The sequence below is a fragment of the Bombus huntii genome, chromosome 13 (assembly GCF_024542735.1).
Source record: "Bombus huntii isolate Logan2020A chromosome 13, iyBomHunt1.1, whole genome shotgun sequence".
Lineage (NCBI taxonomy): Eukaryota > Metazoa > Arthropoda > Insecta > Hymenoptera > Apidae > Bombus > Bombus huntii.
The window spans coordinates 2,724,000-2,741,202 of NC_066250.1; the positions used below are offsets into that span (position 1 = coordinate 2,724,000).

The following is a 17,203-nucleotide window of genomic DNA, read 5'->3' on the forward strand; positions in this document are numbered from 1 at the left end:
ATGCTTAGCTTTCCATTGATGTTATTCTTGTAGATTGAAAACGAAAAGTTATACATATTCCAAAATTTCTTTATTTTCCTCATCTGACTTACTGAAATAAGAGGAAGCATTATCGGAACGCTGTACAAGTGGAATTCAAAGACAATGTCAAAAACGAACATATATTTCAATGGTAATGTGTACAGAAAAAGTACAATGTATCCAGGAACACACTCATTCACGTAGTAGCGAACAGCTCTTACATCAATGAAAGTGAATTACATAAGTGTCCTTTATGTGATTGTCAGAAAATAAAAAAAAACAAAAGGAAGAAAAAACGATGTATAGCGTTCAATTTGTGCAAATATATTAACTATATAAAACAGATATTTATATATATATATAAACGTATATAACTAATGCGTGTATACATATAAATAAAAAGTCGCGGTAGTGCGAGAAAGGTACAATTAGAAAATTAAATTGGACGGGAAGTGCCGCGTAAGGTACATCGATGAACAACCTATATAATCCATTGCATATTATCAAAAAGAGATCGATATCCAATATGGATTTTATCGATTCTGAAACACAATTTGCTTTTAAAAGGTAACCTTTACATTTTATTTTAACCGTAACATTTTCCTTATTATTGTATATTATGTTTGTACAGTGAAAAAATGAACCGCGTAACGAAGAGGATACACGAATCTCGTCAAAACAAAAACTTTAAGAATCGTTGATATCTCTTCGGCGCATTAACCCGTCCTGAACCAGCGGTAAACTGTATTCATCTTTGTTTTATAATCGTTCGAGTAGCGAGCATGATCCCAGAAAACCGTAGTCGCAAACCTATCGATCGAATAGCATGATCGTCCAGTTTGATCAATCTTTAAGGCACGTATATTATAGAGTCTCTCGTTAAGCTACAACACATGATCAGGTGGGGGCCTCGTTGGACTAGCTTCGACTCATTCGTCTGTCCACGATCTTGCTCTTGTTCGTAGAACGTACGGTCGCGAAAACCCGAGTGTAGTAGCTGTGTCGTAGGTGCTCTTCAGGTACCTAGCGTCTCTTCGAGTACCTTTGCTTCTCTTCACTGTGTGTTACTGCTTCTGAACTCGACGTAGAGGAAATAGGACCCGGCAGCGTACGCCAATGTATTAAAGATTCCAAAGACCTACGCAAATAGTAGAAGAATTTTAATCGTTATTCTCGTTAGTAGGTAAAAACCGGGGCGTTTTACGACTTCGATTGGGTCGTCAAACACGTACAGTTGCTCACAAAAGTATCTGGACGCCTACCGCAGAAACCTTTTATCCACATATCGTGCGTGTTATACAAAGCATTTTGAATTTTTAATTCGTAAAAGATTTCTATAAATGTTTGAACATTTTCTTGAGCAACTGTATCTTGTTTTTTCATTTAACGCGTAGTTGAGTAGAATGGAATAAATAGATTGCGGATTTTTATGCATTCATGGGAAATTTAGAAATGCAACTACGCTATAGTAAAATTCATGCTACTACAATTTGACCAGCGACGAGGATACTTATGAGCGGTAGTATAGATTCCACCTGTCTAATTATATTCATAGAAACATAAATTTGCATAAATATCTGCAGTCTAGTGACGAGACACGTTTATTCTTACCCCTGCGGCAATATTCCTTGAGACCGCTGAACCTATTAACGAGGTCCAGACAGATAACTGAACCACGAAGGCAATCAGATAAAGGAAGGTGAATATTCCTGTGTTCAACAGTTCCTGCAATTGAACAGACGCTTTGTAAGTACGAGGTGAAGTTGCGTTTACAAAATGAAAATTGCTGTTCAGCTGTTTACTCACCGTTGCGATCCAATTGATAGGTAGCTTAAGCGCTTCTCGAATCGACAGCAGATAGGTGAAACTCCATAAAAGAGTAGCGATGAAAGCTGTTACGGCGACGAATAGAAACCAATGGGACCCGCTTACCAATGCCGGTGAGGCACATGACATACATATTATACCAAAACCCTGAAACCAATTGAAACACGCATTCCTTTAATTTAATGATTTTCAACATCGAATCGATATGTCAATCCCCATTGTGCACATATGGGATTTTCATGTCTAAACTAATTCGAACACGACACTCCACTTATTACGTTCTAATCGTGTGTATTATTTGTTATGGAGGATCCCATTTAGCTGGTTCGTATTAGCTGTATAATCGTCTATTTGCATAAATTATTTGTCAAACATGTTATGGCATGTAATATTAAATTTGGAATGTTCGAGGACATTATACGAATTTTTTTAATCATCCACACGGAACTTCCACGTTTACACTTTAAAAGTACCGTAGATAAGTTTATCTATTAAAGATCAATTTACCACTGCTTTTACTTGTTATCGCATATGAATAGAAGAAAAACACGAACAGCTTAAGAAATTGTTTCCTAACGCTTTGTTACGACCCTCTACCTAGACCCTCAATAGTCTTAAGGACCCATCATATAGCCCTGTAATTTGCTAGCTAAGGTCCTTCAGACCGAACAAATATCTTTTTTCCAAATCGCTTTCTGAAGAGTATTGTCTACTACGGTTTTGCGGCTTTCAACTTTACATATTCTACAACGTTAGAATAGTCGACATGTCAGTAACGGGTTAGTTCAGCTCTGTCTTTTCTCTTATTGCTACGTCAACTATAACAAAAACTCTACGAGCCTTGCTCTATCATGAACGAATAGTGTGCCATTGTATCGTGTCTCTATACATCTCTATACATCTAAATCATTGTCGACGATATATATCATAAGCAACGGTGTGACTTAAGTGGAAAAAATAAAAACCTTATAACCCTGTGAATCACAGTGTTATGCTAACTGAATCATCCCTATTATCTTAACGGAAATTAGGGGATCGATGAACTCGTGGTGTCGATTATTATAATCGTAACGGGAATTTACGACTCCCGTTGACGTCTCCCCTCGCGATTGCGTCTCCCCGCGATTGGTCGAAAGCTTCGTTAGCTTTACGTCGTATTTCAGTAAATTTCTGAACGTAATAATTAAGCGATTTTCCCAGTTCTATCGGAATAAATTCCTCGAATTCCGGGGTTTCTGCTTTCGTTTCGAGAAGTTCAGGAAATTCTGCGGATAATGTATTGAACAAATGAACATCCCTATGAACGATCTTATCTTGAACCTTCCGCAATTTTGCGTCTCTTTCAGCTTGCAAAGCGACGAAAGGAATCCTCTTTGCTTCGAGTTCCGAGGGAACTAAATTCCTTTTACTCAAAAGAACTTCTTTCATTCTGTCGAACTCCTTCGATTTCCACGCGACGTCTTTTGGAATCGGAACGTTTCTCGCCCTTTTCTCCGCTTTCAACCTCAACCTTGTCTCTTGTTCTCTCCTAAGTCTTTCTCTCGCCTCTTTCGCCTCTCTTTTAACTTGCTCCTCGTGCCTTGCTAATTTTTTCGCCACTATAGCAGGGTCGTTATTGACAAAATCGTTCTGCCAACTGGCAAAAAGCTTTTTCCTTCGTGTCTCTTTCCAAGTATATTCTTCGAACCAATCCATTCTTTCTATCGTGCTTTCGTTACGAGAAACCTCGGCTTCTGTGAACACACGAAACAATCCACCACCATCGCCTACGCCTATCTTCTTGAAACCATCGTTATATAATACAGGAGATTCTAACAAGGTTAGATAAGTAATTGGTTCCAATGAAACGATTTGGGTAAATATCGGCTGGGTCGATTCGTTCTTTATATCCCACATCTCAAGGTTACCGTCTTGGCTGCCGACCAAAAATACCCCAGGTTCGTTAGCCCAACAACAACTCGTATAACGAGAGGAAGTTGCTCTCCAAAATAAAGGAGAATCGATATGATCGTCGTTCCAAATGGCAAACACTCGTCCACCGACTGTGAGGAGCACGTTCTGAAGATGTGTCGACCGCGTGATCTCTACAACAGGGCCATTGTGTGCGTAAGAACAGTTTAACATATCGCATTCGATAATGTCTGTTGAATTTTCTTCGAATATTTGCTTTTTCCACGCGCACGTTATCAACCCTTCTACGCAACCTATCCATAGATACTTCGTTATGCAATGCTTCTCTCTTACGTCATTTTTATTCGTATCCGGCGAATTTTCACCGTGTTCAGCGACGATAGGTGGAAAGCAGAAACATAAAGAAGTAAACTGCGGCTCTTCATCGACAGTTTGAATTTTTATACGAAAACTCGGCCGAAGAGGTTCGTCAGAATCTTCATCATCGCGAACAGTGTGTCTCGAAAGAAGAGAAATATTCCAAACTGCTATCGTGCCGTCCTCGGAAGCGGTTAGAAGTTGCACGTCAGAAGAAACGAATGACTTTGTCAAGCTTCCATCTGGCTCTGTATTATGTTTGGCAGGTATCCATCGAATGTTTCGAACAGGTAGCTGATGAGAACGATGTCTGTCCGAAACAACGATAGGACGAAACACTGGTAAACTGTTTCGTGTCGACGTTCCAAGTTTTATATTTCCGTCGTCGAGATTATTTAGAAACTCTTTGATGTTCCAGATAACTATCTGACCAGTGGAACGACCTCCTATTAAAAGATTATCGTCGTGAGGGCAAAACGAAATGGCGTAAATTTCTCTGTGGTCCTGAAGTGCAAGCTGTGGACGAAGTGGATCGTTTAATTTCCAAAGGAGCACTCTGGTTTGAAATTCGGTCTTGCTTCTATATTCGTTCTTTCGAGTTTGTCTAGAAAATTTCGATTTGCTGATGTACGAAATCGCTAAGTATTCCGTCAATTTTGGATGCAACGAAACGTCAGAAACAATTCTATTGGCCGTAAAATTGAAATCAGTGAACGACACCTGTTCACGAAATGCAGGCGTATTGAAGACTGTTGAGATATCTTCTTCTTGGTTAGATAAATTTTCAATATCATCCACGTGCAAATTAACAGCTGCGTTATATTTAATTGCATCGATCATTTGTTGCGAACGAGCTTCTAAAAATAGTTCTAAAGCTGTTTTTTCTCTGGGTTTCTCGATTTCTTTGCATTGAATAGCGTCCTCTCTGTGTGGCCGATCGTCGTCATCTTTTTCCGATCCTCCTTTTAACTGTCCCTCTTCTTCGTTATTCGCAACCATAAACTCGCTCAAAATGTCTTCGCACGCGTATTGAGTCCATGCATTTTTAGGATACTCGGGGCACGTTTGAACGAATGTTTCACGAGGTTGCATACACGTCTGAACAGCCCTGCAAATGCATTTTCTATCCACGTTTTCGAATTTCTCGTCTTCGTTGATCAGCTGGACGTAACTGTCTTTAAAATCATTCGCGCTTCTGTCGCATAACGTTCGACAAGAATTCAGAAATCTTCCAGGTAATATGATTTCTATCTCAAAATATTCTCTCGTATTCCTGACGAACGTCTCCTCTACTTCCAAGTCACTACCTAAAGAGTTCCACGGTTTAACGGTCTTTATTACATTGCCGATAATTTTCTTCCAGATAATACGAGTAATATTTCTATTTCGCTGTCGTACAAGATCCCTCGCTTCTTCGGTGAGACAAATCACAAAGTCGTCGGACTTTAACTTAGTAGACGAATAGCCTACGAGGAACGTATCAGCCTCGTAAATTTCGATATCTTCTCGAAAAACCGCCAGTGAGGAATCAGGTGATTTAGCGAACTTTGCGACAACGTCTCGGTGCACATACGCCCACGGATATTCCAGGAACACGTGTTCGCCGACCAAACAACCCAGTTCTCGTTGCGTCTTGGGATCGAGCTTCACGCGTTCTACATTCTCGATATTTTCGTCGACTAGCGTCCACCCGTGCGGATACTTAACCGCTTTCCTTCGCATCTCGTCTTTCTTTACGACTGTCCGGTACGATACTCGGTTAGAGTCATTAGAAATACCGAGCATCGATCAAACTTTCTTATATCCTAGAAACCAACCGACTTCGATCATCCTACGTTAGATTTCTTTCTAGCCTGTTGTTTGTCGCAAATGAAAATCGTTCACCTAAAGAAAGTTATATTTAAAGCAAGGCACGGCCTTGATTCGAGTTACACTCGACGTCGTATTTTATTCCATTTGATACTCTCTGTTCATGCGACTAGTCATATTCCTTCCCTTGTACTCGTCAACTATGAACAATCTACGAATTTAACCTACTAGATATAAATCAGTCACGACAAAACGTTTAGCGTTGCGAAGAAGTAAAAATAGCGCGCGAACCTTGCTGGCATGAAATTTAGATACGAATGTTTATAATATACAAGAGGCTGGAATGTACGAAAGGGTGAACGGGCGCGAAAGTGCGAAGGATTGGAACGCTGATTGGAACTGTATACCGAAGGAAGAATTTCACTTTCACTCGTTTGAAAACGTCGTCGACCGCGATAAACGTTCGACTGAGAATTCCTAACATCGATATCTTATGCAACGACTATACAAGTTATTAAACTATTAGCGACATAATCGTTCGATTTGCTTAGAAATAACTTGTGTTTTTTTTTTATCTAATTTCTATTCTTTAGTATCGGTATGATGTTTTTGAAACGAAATAACGACGATTCCTAAAATAACTTTGAAGGAGGGTAACTAGCTGTTAGGAAATATAGGTCAGGCATCTGCATTATTCATTGGGGGAACGATCTACAAGCATTAATGCGCCACTTTTAATATACATACATAACATTAACGATCGTAATAAAGATGATAGCGAACCGCTCTAGCCCCATTCACTTAAACTATGTAGTAGATATGCAATTGATGAGCAGGGAACTGAAACATGACATCATCGCATTGACGGCGCACACATTTGCCGCCGCATTTCGATAACGATAGTTTTCGCTTTTGCAACGTATCGGCAAACGTAAAGACTTGTAACGGTTTCGTACGACACTTTTCCATATTTCGTCGAAGCTTCAGGCGTCTCTTAACATTGGACAAGCTTAATTGAACCAAAAAACGTGCAACAAGATTGACTTGAATGAAACATACAGAGAAGGAGGGCGGATGTGTAACGAAGACAATTTTCGTGGAAGCGAATGCTCTTCTAAACTTAGCAACAAGTGTTCCACTAAATTCCAAGTTTTCATCGTCGAGTCAATGGCGATGAATGAGGACGCGAATTATTACGCTGAAATATTACACGAATTGGGTTATTGGTTACTATCGCTAAGTGTCAGACGAGTTTATCAAATAAGTGGAAAAAGTGTTTACGGCGGGAATAAAACAATAAACTCAATATTAACGCGATAAAAGATATTTGTAAATAAAAGACGTGTACGCGTGTGTGTGTAAAAATTTCAGCAGCAATTCAGGAGGCATTCATTTGCAGACGTATGTGTAACATGATTGCGATTCGTGCATGTAGGAAACCGCTTACTTAAAGTCCAGATAATTAATTGAAATGCGAAGTCAGTACTTAGAAATAACAGATAAGATATAACCCGAGGAGAAACCTTACGACGCACATGCGCTATTCGTGTACGATTACTAAGTGGCTACTACCTACAGTTTAGACTAACAGTTTACAAAGCTAGAATTTTTTCATCTCGTCACAATCAATTAATCGAAATTAAGAAGAAATCCTGAGAAAAGCATGATCGTGTGAAACAGAGTTATGTAAAACAGAGTGTTTTCTAGTTCAGAATTTAAATTATGACGATAAATCACATGTTAGATTAGTTCAAAAGGACAGTGATTGGTATTGATAAATTCTCTTGGATAACAGTAACAAATTTAACAATAAAGTAAAGGAAATTTTAGAAGTAAATTTTATTCATTCTTACAAGTCATCCGATTCGAGTCATCGCTAGAAAACAACGCGCAATTTATCAGTTTATTAATAGATATTACTCGTTAAAGTTGGGATATTATTGTGTAAGGGAAGAACGATGTTAAAACAACAGTCATATCATTTATCGGCTTGTTTCACGCGTCATTTCTAAAACTATAGCGCTAAACTTTAGTATGATTCTGTCAGGGAAATGACGTATACTCCTTAAAACAGTGATGACTCTAACAAGTTCTCCGCTTTATCTTAAGGTTCCAGAAATAATACTTTTACAATCGGAGACGAACGACTTGGACTCGTAACTTCCGAGCAACGAATAATTATGCTTTTCATTCTTGGCGATAAATGGCACCGGAAACTGTGACTTATATGAAAAAGAAACGTCGATCGATTCGCATAGATTGATACGTTTCGTGTTCGTTCCACTCGTTTAAATTGGCAAATACTTTCAAAATTATCAGGATTTACGCTAGTTCGCGGACTGTTGTAACTTTTTTTTCTGTTTAAAAGGCTACTGTTCGTGATACAGGCCCCTTTTTTATCTATAAATCAATTTGTGCAACATTACGATTTATTAAACGATTACGTAATTGCAATGAGCCAACGTACGTTATCGCGCTTGTTCGATCATAATGAAATGCACACCGGTTATAGAGAAATAACTGCGTAATTAGTAATATAAATCGCGTTAAATAACGTTACGGATTTAACCCTGACACGAGTGCGATATAGAAGATATTGAAGTGTATTTTGCGTGTCGACAAATATTCCTTGTAACGCGTTAACTATTTCTTACGTCGTATTTCTTGTATTTCCTTTCCCATGATGTATACGTAAATATTTTATACTCCCATGTAAATCATATCTTTCTTCATCACAGTTTGCGTCATTCTACGAAGAAGAAACAAAAACTACAGATGAATAATAATGCTACTTATTGCTCTTCAAATATGTAAATCGTTTACTCAATCATTCATCCACGTGGTGTAATGTATGAGTTATATACCTAAGAGATTAGGTCGTGCAACAGGATTGCAAGTACACATAGATATCGTCCAAGATCGCAAAACCAATAAGAAGAAGAAATATAAATCGACGCCCATATTCAATATATCTATAAAGATTCACCGTATGATCTAATTAATTGGCTTATACTTTCACAAACGTGGAAAAAAGATTTATATGACTTGAATTTGCCGCTTGAGTCTCTTTCTCTGTGTTACGAGGCGCGGCTTGTCCTTGCGTATAAGGTAGGTAGTTGCGTGTGTTTACTGATTTTACTGCATAACTTGTTGCACCAGGCGATATGCTTCGTGAACAGCTTATACACCATAGACACTCGTGTACCTAGAACTCTGTAATCGTCGTCGTGATCGATATTGCACAATTCGTTGTGTTTTGCTCGTCTGTGAACTAGCTAAAATTCATGTGCTTCGAGTGTTTCTAGCTGTCGAGTATTTTTCAAGTATCTAGTAATACGAGTATTATTGATTTCTCGAAATTTCTTAATGATATCTTACACGATGTAAGGAATGCAGTACGATGTTATTATCAGGACCACGATTAGCAGAACGATCGATCATTGATAGAATGTTTAAAGATAATACTTCACGAGAAATGTTTGAAGATAAGAATAAAAATTCAAAAAAATTGTGGCGTTTTTATTTCGAAATCCTTATTGGATCTTTTCATAGTCGATAATATCGTATATATGTATTTACAAAATTAAAAATAATACCGAAATTATACATACGCGGACAAAATACGACTGATAATATTTATGGAATATTAGAAATATTCGAAATATTTAAAATAAATGACCACGTGGAAAAAGAATTATTCTATTACCTGGAAAATTCAATTATTTAAACAACGTGTGTCGTGATCAGTTCGAATAATCAAGATTTTACTGTAGTTCGTTCGACAAATAGAATAACAAACGTCCATCTTGGCGAGGTTAGCAACAGTATCGATGACAGTTTGTTCCACATGCACGTGTTTTCCGTTCGGCTACTGTGTAACTTTTTCCGCGCGTTTTCTTCTCACGCTCTATCAATGAAAATTACTGAACGACTAAGTACGTATCACCCTGACCGAAATTCACCATTCAAATGAAGCGATTTCTTCCCATTGTGTTCACTGTTACAAAGATTATGCGATATTGGTCGTACGAAACGATTGGGGTTATGTTTACTTAAAAGTCTTCTTAAATTTTGCCTTTACGATTCGACGTAGAACAAAAAGTTGAAACATGTAACTAAGATATAAGCTTGTTGATAATGAATTTATTAATAGGTAAGAAACTAGAGACATAAGAAACGTGTAAGAACTTGAACAACTTGAAAGTTGTAGGATCTATGTCATCGATGACCCTGAAATATACTGGATTCATTCTATTCGTGAGTATCATTGTACACGCGGCATAATACATATACGAGAATAAATATGACGTACGTGATGACACGGTAAATGACATTCGTATTGTGTTAGTTGTACTATCTATTTCTTATTAATACATTCCACATTAAGGAGTCTCGCTGCTAATGATCAGAATCGAAGGCTGGAACAACCGACTTGCATAACAAATAACCTCACAAATACTAGACAGGATTGATAGAAACGATGTTTTTGGCATTATTCATCGTGGTTTGGGCATTCGTTCATCAATGGTAGTAATTGCTCGTTGTAATAATTTAACCTCCTGGAGCTAAAAAACACGAAAAGTTTCAATGAAATTTGATTCGAGTCGCACACGTGGATCCTATGAACGGTAAAGTAGTTAGTAGAAGAACGAAAAATTATCGAGAAAAAGTCAAGGACAGCATGAATTTTTAATGAATCGTTCCGATACCGTTGGTACGGCCTCGACGTATGGCAGTAGGATGGAACTGTGAGTATGTGGGACGCCACGTATGGTCCCGGTCATCGGGATGAACATGTATGGTCATCGAACGTGTGTCTAGTTAGTAGGGACGTGTGTCGAGCGCATCGAAACTATGCCACCGACCGGGAATCGTTCCAAGACTTTGGTCAATCACGCGCGATCATCATCTTTAATAAAAACCGGTTCTCTTTCCCCTTCACATCATTGATATTTGTAGATTTGTTGCTTCTTCTTCTTTAAGAAGATATATTCGGTTTACGTGTTTATTTAAAACTTGAAATTGCGTATTTGAAAGTTAAGATAAAATTATGTGTATACTTTTATTTAGAGGATTTAGACACTTAAAAGTTCATCGAATGCACCAAAGATGAGAAGATATATAAAATACTCGAAGTACTTATAGTGCTTCTTACGAATGATGATCAAAATTTTCTGCTTAAGTACCATTTCCTTAGTAGTTACATAGTTTCTTTAATTCGTAAAAGTATGAAATTGTATAAATATCCACAGGCTAATAATTATGTAAAATTTATAACACTTTGCATACCACGTAAATAAATATGCAACCGATAATATACCGTCTGTATCGATAAATGCGATTCGAGGACAGCAAAAGTCTCGTGAAATAAATAGCTTGGTCATATTTGATTTCTATCTGCTAGTAATTTAATCGCACTGCTGCAAAATCACCGTCAGGATTTGTCATATGTATACTTTTTTTGCTTATATCTCGCAACATAAATTAGCTCATTTATTTCGATAGATAGAAAACAATGCGCATCTATTTACGAGCAAATATAAACCGGAAAACGTCAGCGGGCGTGTCTCTGATTGCACGTGCGTGAACCAAAGAGAAACGATGCTTGCTGATGCTGATCACTTAACGGTACCGTCGATTTCGAAGAGGAATCCATTACGCAGCCGGAAAATCAAAAACAATCAGCTCGTTTTTATTAATATTTCTATTTTAATGACATTTTATAATTTAGAAAAAGGAATATTTTAATACGCAGTAGCTAATAGCTGAAAGGATCTGTTAAATTCAATGATATAGTTGAGGAAATATTGTAGAAGACAAAGGTATATGTAACTTAAGACAAACGATATCTTTTAATATCTTTTAATATATTAATCTTCTTAACAGGAGAAATATTTGTGGCGAGAAAGGAGGAAAAATGTTTGTGCCAAAATTAAATAAAAAGATAATTGTGATAACATGGATATGATAGCAATCTAAGTAATGTATTTTAAAACTGTTCCCCTGCAAAAAATGGAAATTGTGTCTTACCGTGTTCTTTCTCTAATCTTCGTATGGAAACGGATTTTATAAGAAATTATTATTACTGTTTCAAGATAGTGGATGATAGTTCGTTAATCGTTCCGTGAGCAGATTACCGTTATGTAGTTATGCCGTTGCAGGTTCAACGTTACGGTGTAAACGAAATTCGAAACTACGTATGTTCCCTTACTTTTTAAATGATAGTAAATCTCTTTACTGCATGCTCGGAAAAGTAAGTTGTATTTAGTAGACACGAAATTGCGCAATGCTGAAAAAGATACGTGTTTAAAATAACAATACCGTGCAGAAAGATAATAGGATCGTAGTAGCAAAAACGATGATGAATGTTAGCCAAACTCCAATGGGATTAACAACATCGCAAAAATAAAACTCCGTCTAAACGACATAGTAGCTGTTCTTACTTTGCAACACACATTGAAAAACACGATGTGTACTTATATCTTGTGTGTGTACGATATGTACCTATATCTTTGAAACGTGGAACAAACATGCGTCTGAGATTTACTAGTACGTGTTATTCTATTTTTATCAACATGAATGTATTGTATAGAATCAGTTGCATAATACTACATACTTAATCTATCACATTGTTTGAAAAATACACGAATGCAAGGAAATCGAAATACTCGGTGCGATAAATTTTACAATACATTAATTTTTCCGATATTGTTTGTTTTTATCATATGCGAAGATATCAAAAATATCATTAATCATTATTATTGAAAAAATTTTAGATTGCAATCAGCGCTACCTTGTTTTATTAATGATTAATAACCACGTTTAATTCTGGCTGTTTGATTAATTAGATCTTGCATTTTAATCAGAAGAAGATTAATTACCGAAGTATGGTCGATAGATTTTACTTACTACTTGTGCGAGTTTAATGATACCAGGTATCGTTCTGAAGTAGGACACGTTCAACGTAATGCCTAACAGAGGGTTAGGTTGAACCGGTTCCGTCTTTACGGTAGGCACCTGTCGAGGATTGTTGCTGGCGTTATTGCTGGAACCGTCCATTGTCACAACGGTCTCCGACATCATATTATGTTTTCTTCGCGCCAAATATACCACGATGTAATTCGACGTATATTCGTCAGTGAAAGGGATACCGGTGTGAATATGAACACTAATAGAAAATAAAGATAACCGGTACCGCGACTGCCAAGTTCGAAACACCTGTTGGTTCACCACGGCCCGCACGGAGGCCTCACCATTGAACACTACCTACGTATTAGCCAACAACCCGCTGTTCCCCTACCGTATTCTATTTTCCCCCACCTTTATACAATTCCTTCTTTAACTTGTCAACGAAGTTGAAGCCAATCGCCACGTCTTACGAGTTTACCGGCTCTTTCACTTCTTCCTTATCTATGCCAACCGATAAATACATTTCATTCCATTTTGTACCTCCTTTTTAAAAATTCCACGAATTTTTAATATTTTTCCTGTGTAAACTCTATCATATTCGCTTTAGATCTCGGTTTATAATTCAATACAGAATTGCATCATGAATATTTGACAATCATGTAAAATATCTCTTCGTATCCCTACTTTAGAAAATTATACGATTATTAAAGTGTAGAATATCTTGTAACTTAAGAACTTTTAGAACAAAGTAGCTGTTAATTAAAATTTATGTGTGCGAATATCAATACTCTAGTAAATGTATGTTTGTCGAAGAATAAAAAATGGTGTATAACTTATTTGACTTAACCTTATTAATGAAATCATTGATATGATGGATGTATTTTTAAATAGATGCGCCTTGGCGCGGTTACAAGAGAATTTGGAAGATCATTGGTCACTCAAATAGAGATCGTACATGTGATGAAACGTAGAGGCAATGGTAAGCCAATAGCTTCTGATTGCACGTTATATGCAACAGCGTAAACCAATCACTAAATTGCCCTAACGGAATCGACGTTGACACATCCCATTGGGAGAGCTGTTTTGTTCATCACTTGTAGGTTATCAATGATGCTTCAAGTGCCTCTCATGACGTATAAGACGTGTAATTTCGTGTTTTTTACATAAAGTAGTGAAACGTTGACCAGAGGCTTTGTGCATCGTGATAGGAGTATCGTATTTTATTAATCATCTTTTTAGAGGTGTAGTATTTAAACTTGTATCTAGGTATAAACATTTGTGCAAGATGTCTTAGATATCCAGTACATTCATCGCATCGGTATGCAGATGATCGTCGGCTGAATTACGATATCATATATATTATTGCATATTTACTATGTCTTAAATTTCATACATCTATTTCTGTTTTGTTTATACTGTCACTGTTTTAAATTGCGATAAATAATTTTACATCCTTGTTTATTGCCTCATTTCACAATTAACAAACAAATTGTTCCGTAAAAACATATTTTATATAGGTATACTTATTTTCAGCAAAATCTATACAAAATGTCTCTGTATCCAACTCTCGAAGACTTGAAGGTGGATCATATGATGAAGGTAAGATCAAACTTCTAGCTATATATATTTTTAACTGTAAAGTTATCCATTATTTCACATATTATATATTATATTTCGGGGATGAAAGGACATCGGGACTTCCCTTTTGGAATGTTGGGAAAAACCCCAATATCCTAGTCCAGACTTTTATTATAGCTACAGTTAAGTAAAAAAACTAAGAAATAGTTTTAGTGTTCTAATCCGATTTTATGACAATGGGCTTGGGCTCGAAGTGACATAACGGGTCACTGAACGTAGCTACGGTCACGGGAGAGACGTGTATCTGACAGAGGTATGGGATAATTATATAGCTCTCCTTAAAAACAAATATTAACCCGAGAGGTGGGGAGAAGAATATACAAGGGCAGTCCCACTTGGACTGCAGATCAGTTCATTCAGATAAGTTTTAATTGTACATTAAGTCATACGTGTATCACTTCGTATTCGTCATCCCGTTGACCGTGAATTCGTTATCGAACTCAGGTTCGTTCCATTCATTGTCATCAACATTTCGACTATCCGATCACTGTTATTACTAAATTCGAGTGAAGGTTCATCAAACGCCCAAAATTCCAACCTTAATCCAACATATTAATTTACATATTAATTTATGTCATATTTGCAGGCTCAACTACAAATGGAGTCACAACACAATGTTTTACCTATATCGCAAGAACAAACTGAACCATCTGCACCTGCGCATAATACCCTTTCTAATATGTTATATCCTTCATTAGGAGAATATATGGGTTTGGAACTTACTGAAGAAATGATAGCACAAAATATGCCCGAATATTCTCGTGTTAAACGGAATGTAAGTGATATAATAGGACTTTAACTAACTTACAATTTACAGCAAAATAACTATAAAAAATCTATGTTTCAGATGATGATACGTACACCTGTAACCTCAGGTCCTTTAGCAGGTATGGTTGCACCATTATCTGGCCAGTCTTTAGGATTACAGAGAGCACAAGTTACAAATGGTATAAGAGAAGTAAGTAATTTTCCATATTTATGTTATATGATATATATAAAATATTAGTATCTTATATCTTGAAAAGGAATAATCTTTTTATCTTATTGTTATAGTTGATATTATGCAAGGATAAAGATGGTAAAATTGGTATGAGAGTTAATAATGTAGATAATGGCATTTTCGTATGCCTAGTAAGGCAAAATTCGCCTGCTGCACTTGCTGGGTTACGATTTGGAGACCAAATTTTGAGTATCAATGATGTCTCTGTTGCTGGATATACAATGGAACAAGTTCACAAAATGCTCAAAAACGCTGACATTAATGGCATTAAAGTAATAGTAAGGGACAGGTCAGTTACATATTCTTTTTAGTCTGTAAAATTATAATTTTACTATTTTTTTATTAAATTTTGTCAATTCTAGACCATTTGAACGCACAGTAACAATGCACAAGGATAGGATAAAATATATCGGATTTCAGTTCAGAAACGGAAAGATAGTCTCTTTAATTAAAGATTCTTCTGCTGCCAAAAATGGACTTTTAACAAATCATCAAATATTAGAAGTTAACGGAAAGGTTTGTTATGACATAATAAATTTATATGTGTATTACAGTTAATAAGTTCGAATAATATCTTTTCCACAAAATGGTTTAGAATGTTATAGGGTTAAAAGACAAAGAAGTCACGGAAGAGATTGGGAAAGGCGGGAGTATAATCACGTTGACGATTATTCCATCGTATATTTTTGACCACATGATCAAAAAGTATATTTTCGTTAGTATATAACATTATGTCTAACTATATTGCAAATATTTTATCGAAATAATATTTTTCAGAATGAACAACAGTTTGTTGAAAACACTTATGGACCATTCTACACCAGATTTTTAAAATAGCCTTGAATTCGTATTTTAAAGTTAATTTTATATCTTATTTTTTTAGAGATATATATGTACGTCTTTCATATTACAATTACGATATATATATCAGGTATAGTAGTGCGTTTATATTCCACATATATAAAAAGATATAATAAAAAGATAAAGATATAAGTCATATTAAAAAAATTAATATCTTTATATTACTTATTATTCGATTTTTTTAACTAAAAAGTTAATGGGAATAGTTGGAAGTTTTCATTATTTATCATATATAAAAGGAATGGTAATATATAAAAGTATATTTAGATCGTTTTTCATATTTACATAATACCTAACAAATATGTAATGCTTATTCATTTTATTATTTGGAATATAACCACTATTTATTACTATGTCCAGGGTATCTTTGTTATTTAAATAAGAATATTTGTTAATTCTTTTAAAAAAAAGGTTCATATCCTTTTTTAACAATTCAATTTATATGAAAGTATTTTAAACAATGACGCTTAATTATATTCGATATGTTTGTGCATATTTAAACAATTTCCATAGTATAAAAACTGCACATTACAGTTTTAATCTCTGATTTTTTATTACATTTATGTAATATTTTATCATATCTATTTTTTCTATTGATATAATCTTCATAGAATCTTTAGGTAAAAATATAATATTTCGTATTGTATATTAGCAATGTGCCAATTCTGTACAAACTTTAAATAAAATGTATACTCCGTAGAATTAAAAGTTACTCAATACCTATATTTTGCTTTGTTCCTTTCTCATTCTTTATATTTTTGTCATTTCTTATTCTTATTTTGTGTTCTTTAATAAGTTTTCGTTCCTCTATGATTACTAATTTCCTCTGCTAATACGTATGTAATATAAATATGATAAACATCTCATAAC

The 17,203-nt window shown here is 35.8% G+C and overlaps 3 protein-coding genes across 3 annotated transcripts; 1 reads left to right on the forward strand and 2 right to left on the reverse strand.

The window, feature by feature from the left end:
• Positions 1-147: 147 nt before the first annotated feature.
• Positions 148-13,452, reverse strand: LOC126872416 (CKLF-like MARVEL transmembrane domain-containing protein 4). The gene is made up of 4 exons (XM_050632351.1): positions 12,835-13,452; positions 1,828-1,995; positions 1,633-1,746; positions 148-1,159 (listed from the first exon to the last, which is right to left on the reverse strand). Exons 1-4 carry the CDS (start codon positions 13,006-13,008, stop codon positions 1,076-1,078), a joined length of 540 nt encoding a protein of 179 aa, XP_050488308.1. The 5' UTR covers positions 13,009-13,452; the 3' UTR covers positions 148-1,075.
• Positions 2,002-8,573, reverse strand: LOC126872402 (dynein axonemal intermediate chain 3-like). Its single transcript, XM_050632316.1, has one exon. The coding sequence runs from the start codon at positions 5,899-5,901 to the stop codon at positions 2,908-2,910; it is 2,994 nt and encodes a 997-aa protein (XP_050488273.1). The 5' UTR covers positions 5,902-8,573; the 3' UTR covers positions 2,002-2,907.
• Positions 13,453-13,894: 442 nt separating the features above from the next.
• LOC126872414 (syntenin-1-like) lies at positions 13,895-17,056 on the forward strand. The gene is made up of 8 exons (XM_050632346.1): positions 13,895-14,075; positions 14,368-14,433; positions 15,059-15,247; positions 15,320-15,430; positions 15,526-15,761; positions 15,835-15,988; positions 16,068-16,177; positions 16,250-17,056. Exons 2-8 carry the CDS (start codon positions 14,383-14,385, stop codon positions 16,302-16,304), a joined length of 906 nt encoding a protein of 301 aa, XP_050488303.1. The 5' UTR covers positions 13,895-14,075; positions 14,368-14,382; the 3' UTR covers positions 16,305-17,056.
• The last annotated feature ends 147 nt before the right edge of the window (positions 17,057-17,203 follow it).

What these genes read in the sequence shown, in the direction of transcription:
- LOC126872402 (XM_050632316.1), bottom strand. Translation starts at nt 5,901, where the DNA reads ATGCTCGGTATTTCTAATGACTCTAACCGAGTATCGTACCGGACAGTC.
- LOC126872416 (XM_050632351.1), bottom strand. Translation starts at nt 13,008, where the DNA reads ATGATGTCGGAGACCGTTGTGACAATGGACGGTTCCAGCAATAACGCC. An exon ending in TCATTAAACTCGCACAAGTA is followed by an intron (nt 1,996 to 12,834) that starts GTAAGTAAAATC and finishes AATTGGTTTCAG; the next exon opens with GGTTTTGGTATAATATGTAT. An exon ending in CAAGGAATATTGCCGCAGGG is followed by an intron (nt 1,160 to 1,632) that starts GTAAGAATAAAC and finishes CTATTTGCGTAG; the next exon opens with GTCTTTGGAATCTTTAATAC.
- LOC126872414 (XM_050632346.1), top strand. Translation starts at nt 14,383, where the DNA reads ATGTCTCTGTATCCAACTCTCGAAGACTTGAAGGTGGATCATATGATG. An exon ending in AAAGTAATAGTAAGGGACAG is followed by an intron (nt 15,762 to 15,834) that starts GTCAGTTACATA and finishes TGTCAATTCTAG; the next exon opens with ACCATTTGAACGCACAGTAA. An exon ending in TTTGACCACATGATCAAAAA is followed by an intron (nt 16,178 to 16,249) that starts GTATATTTTCGT and finishes AATATTTTTCAG; the next exon opens with AATGAACAACAGTTTGTTGA.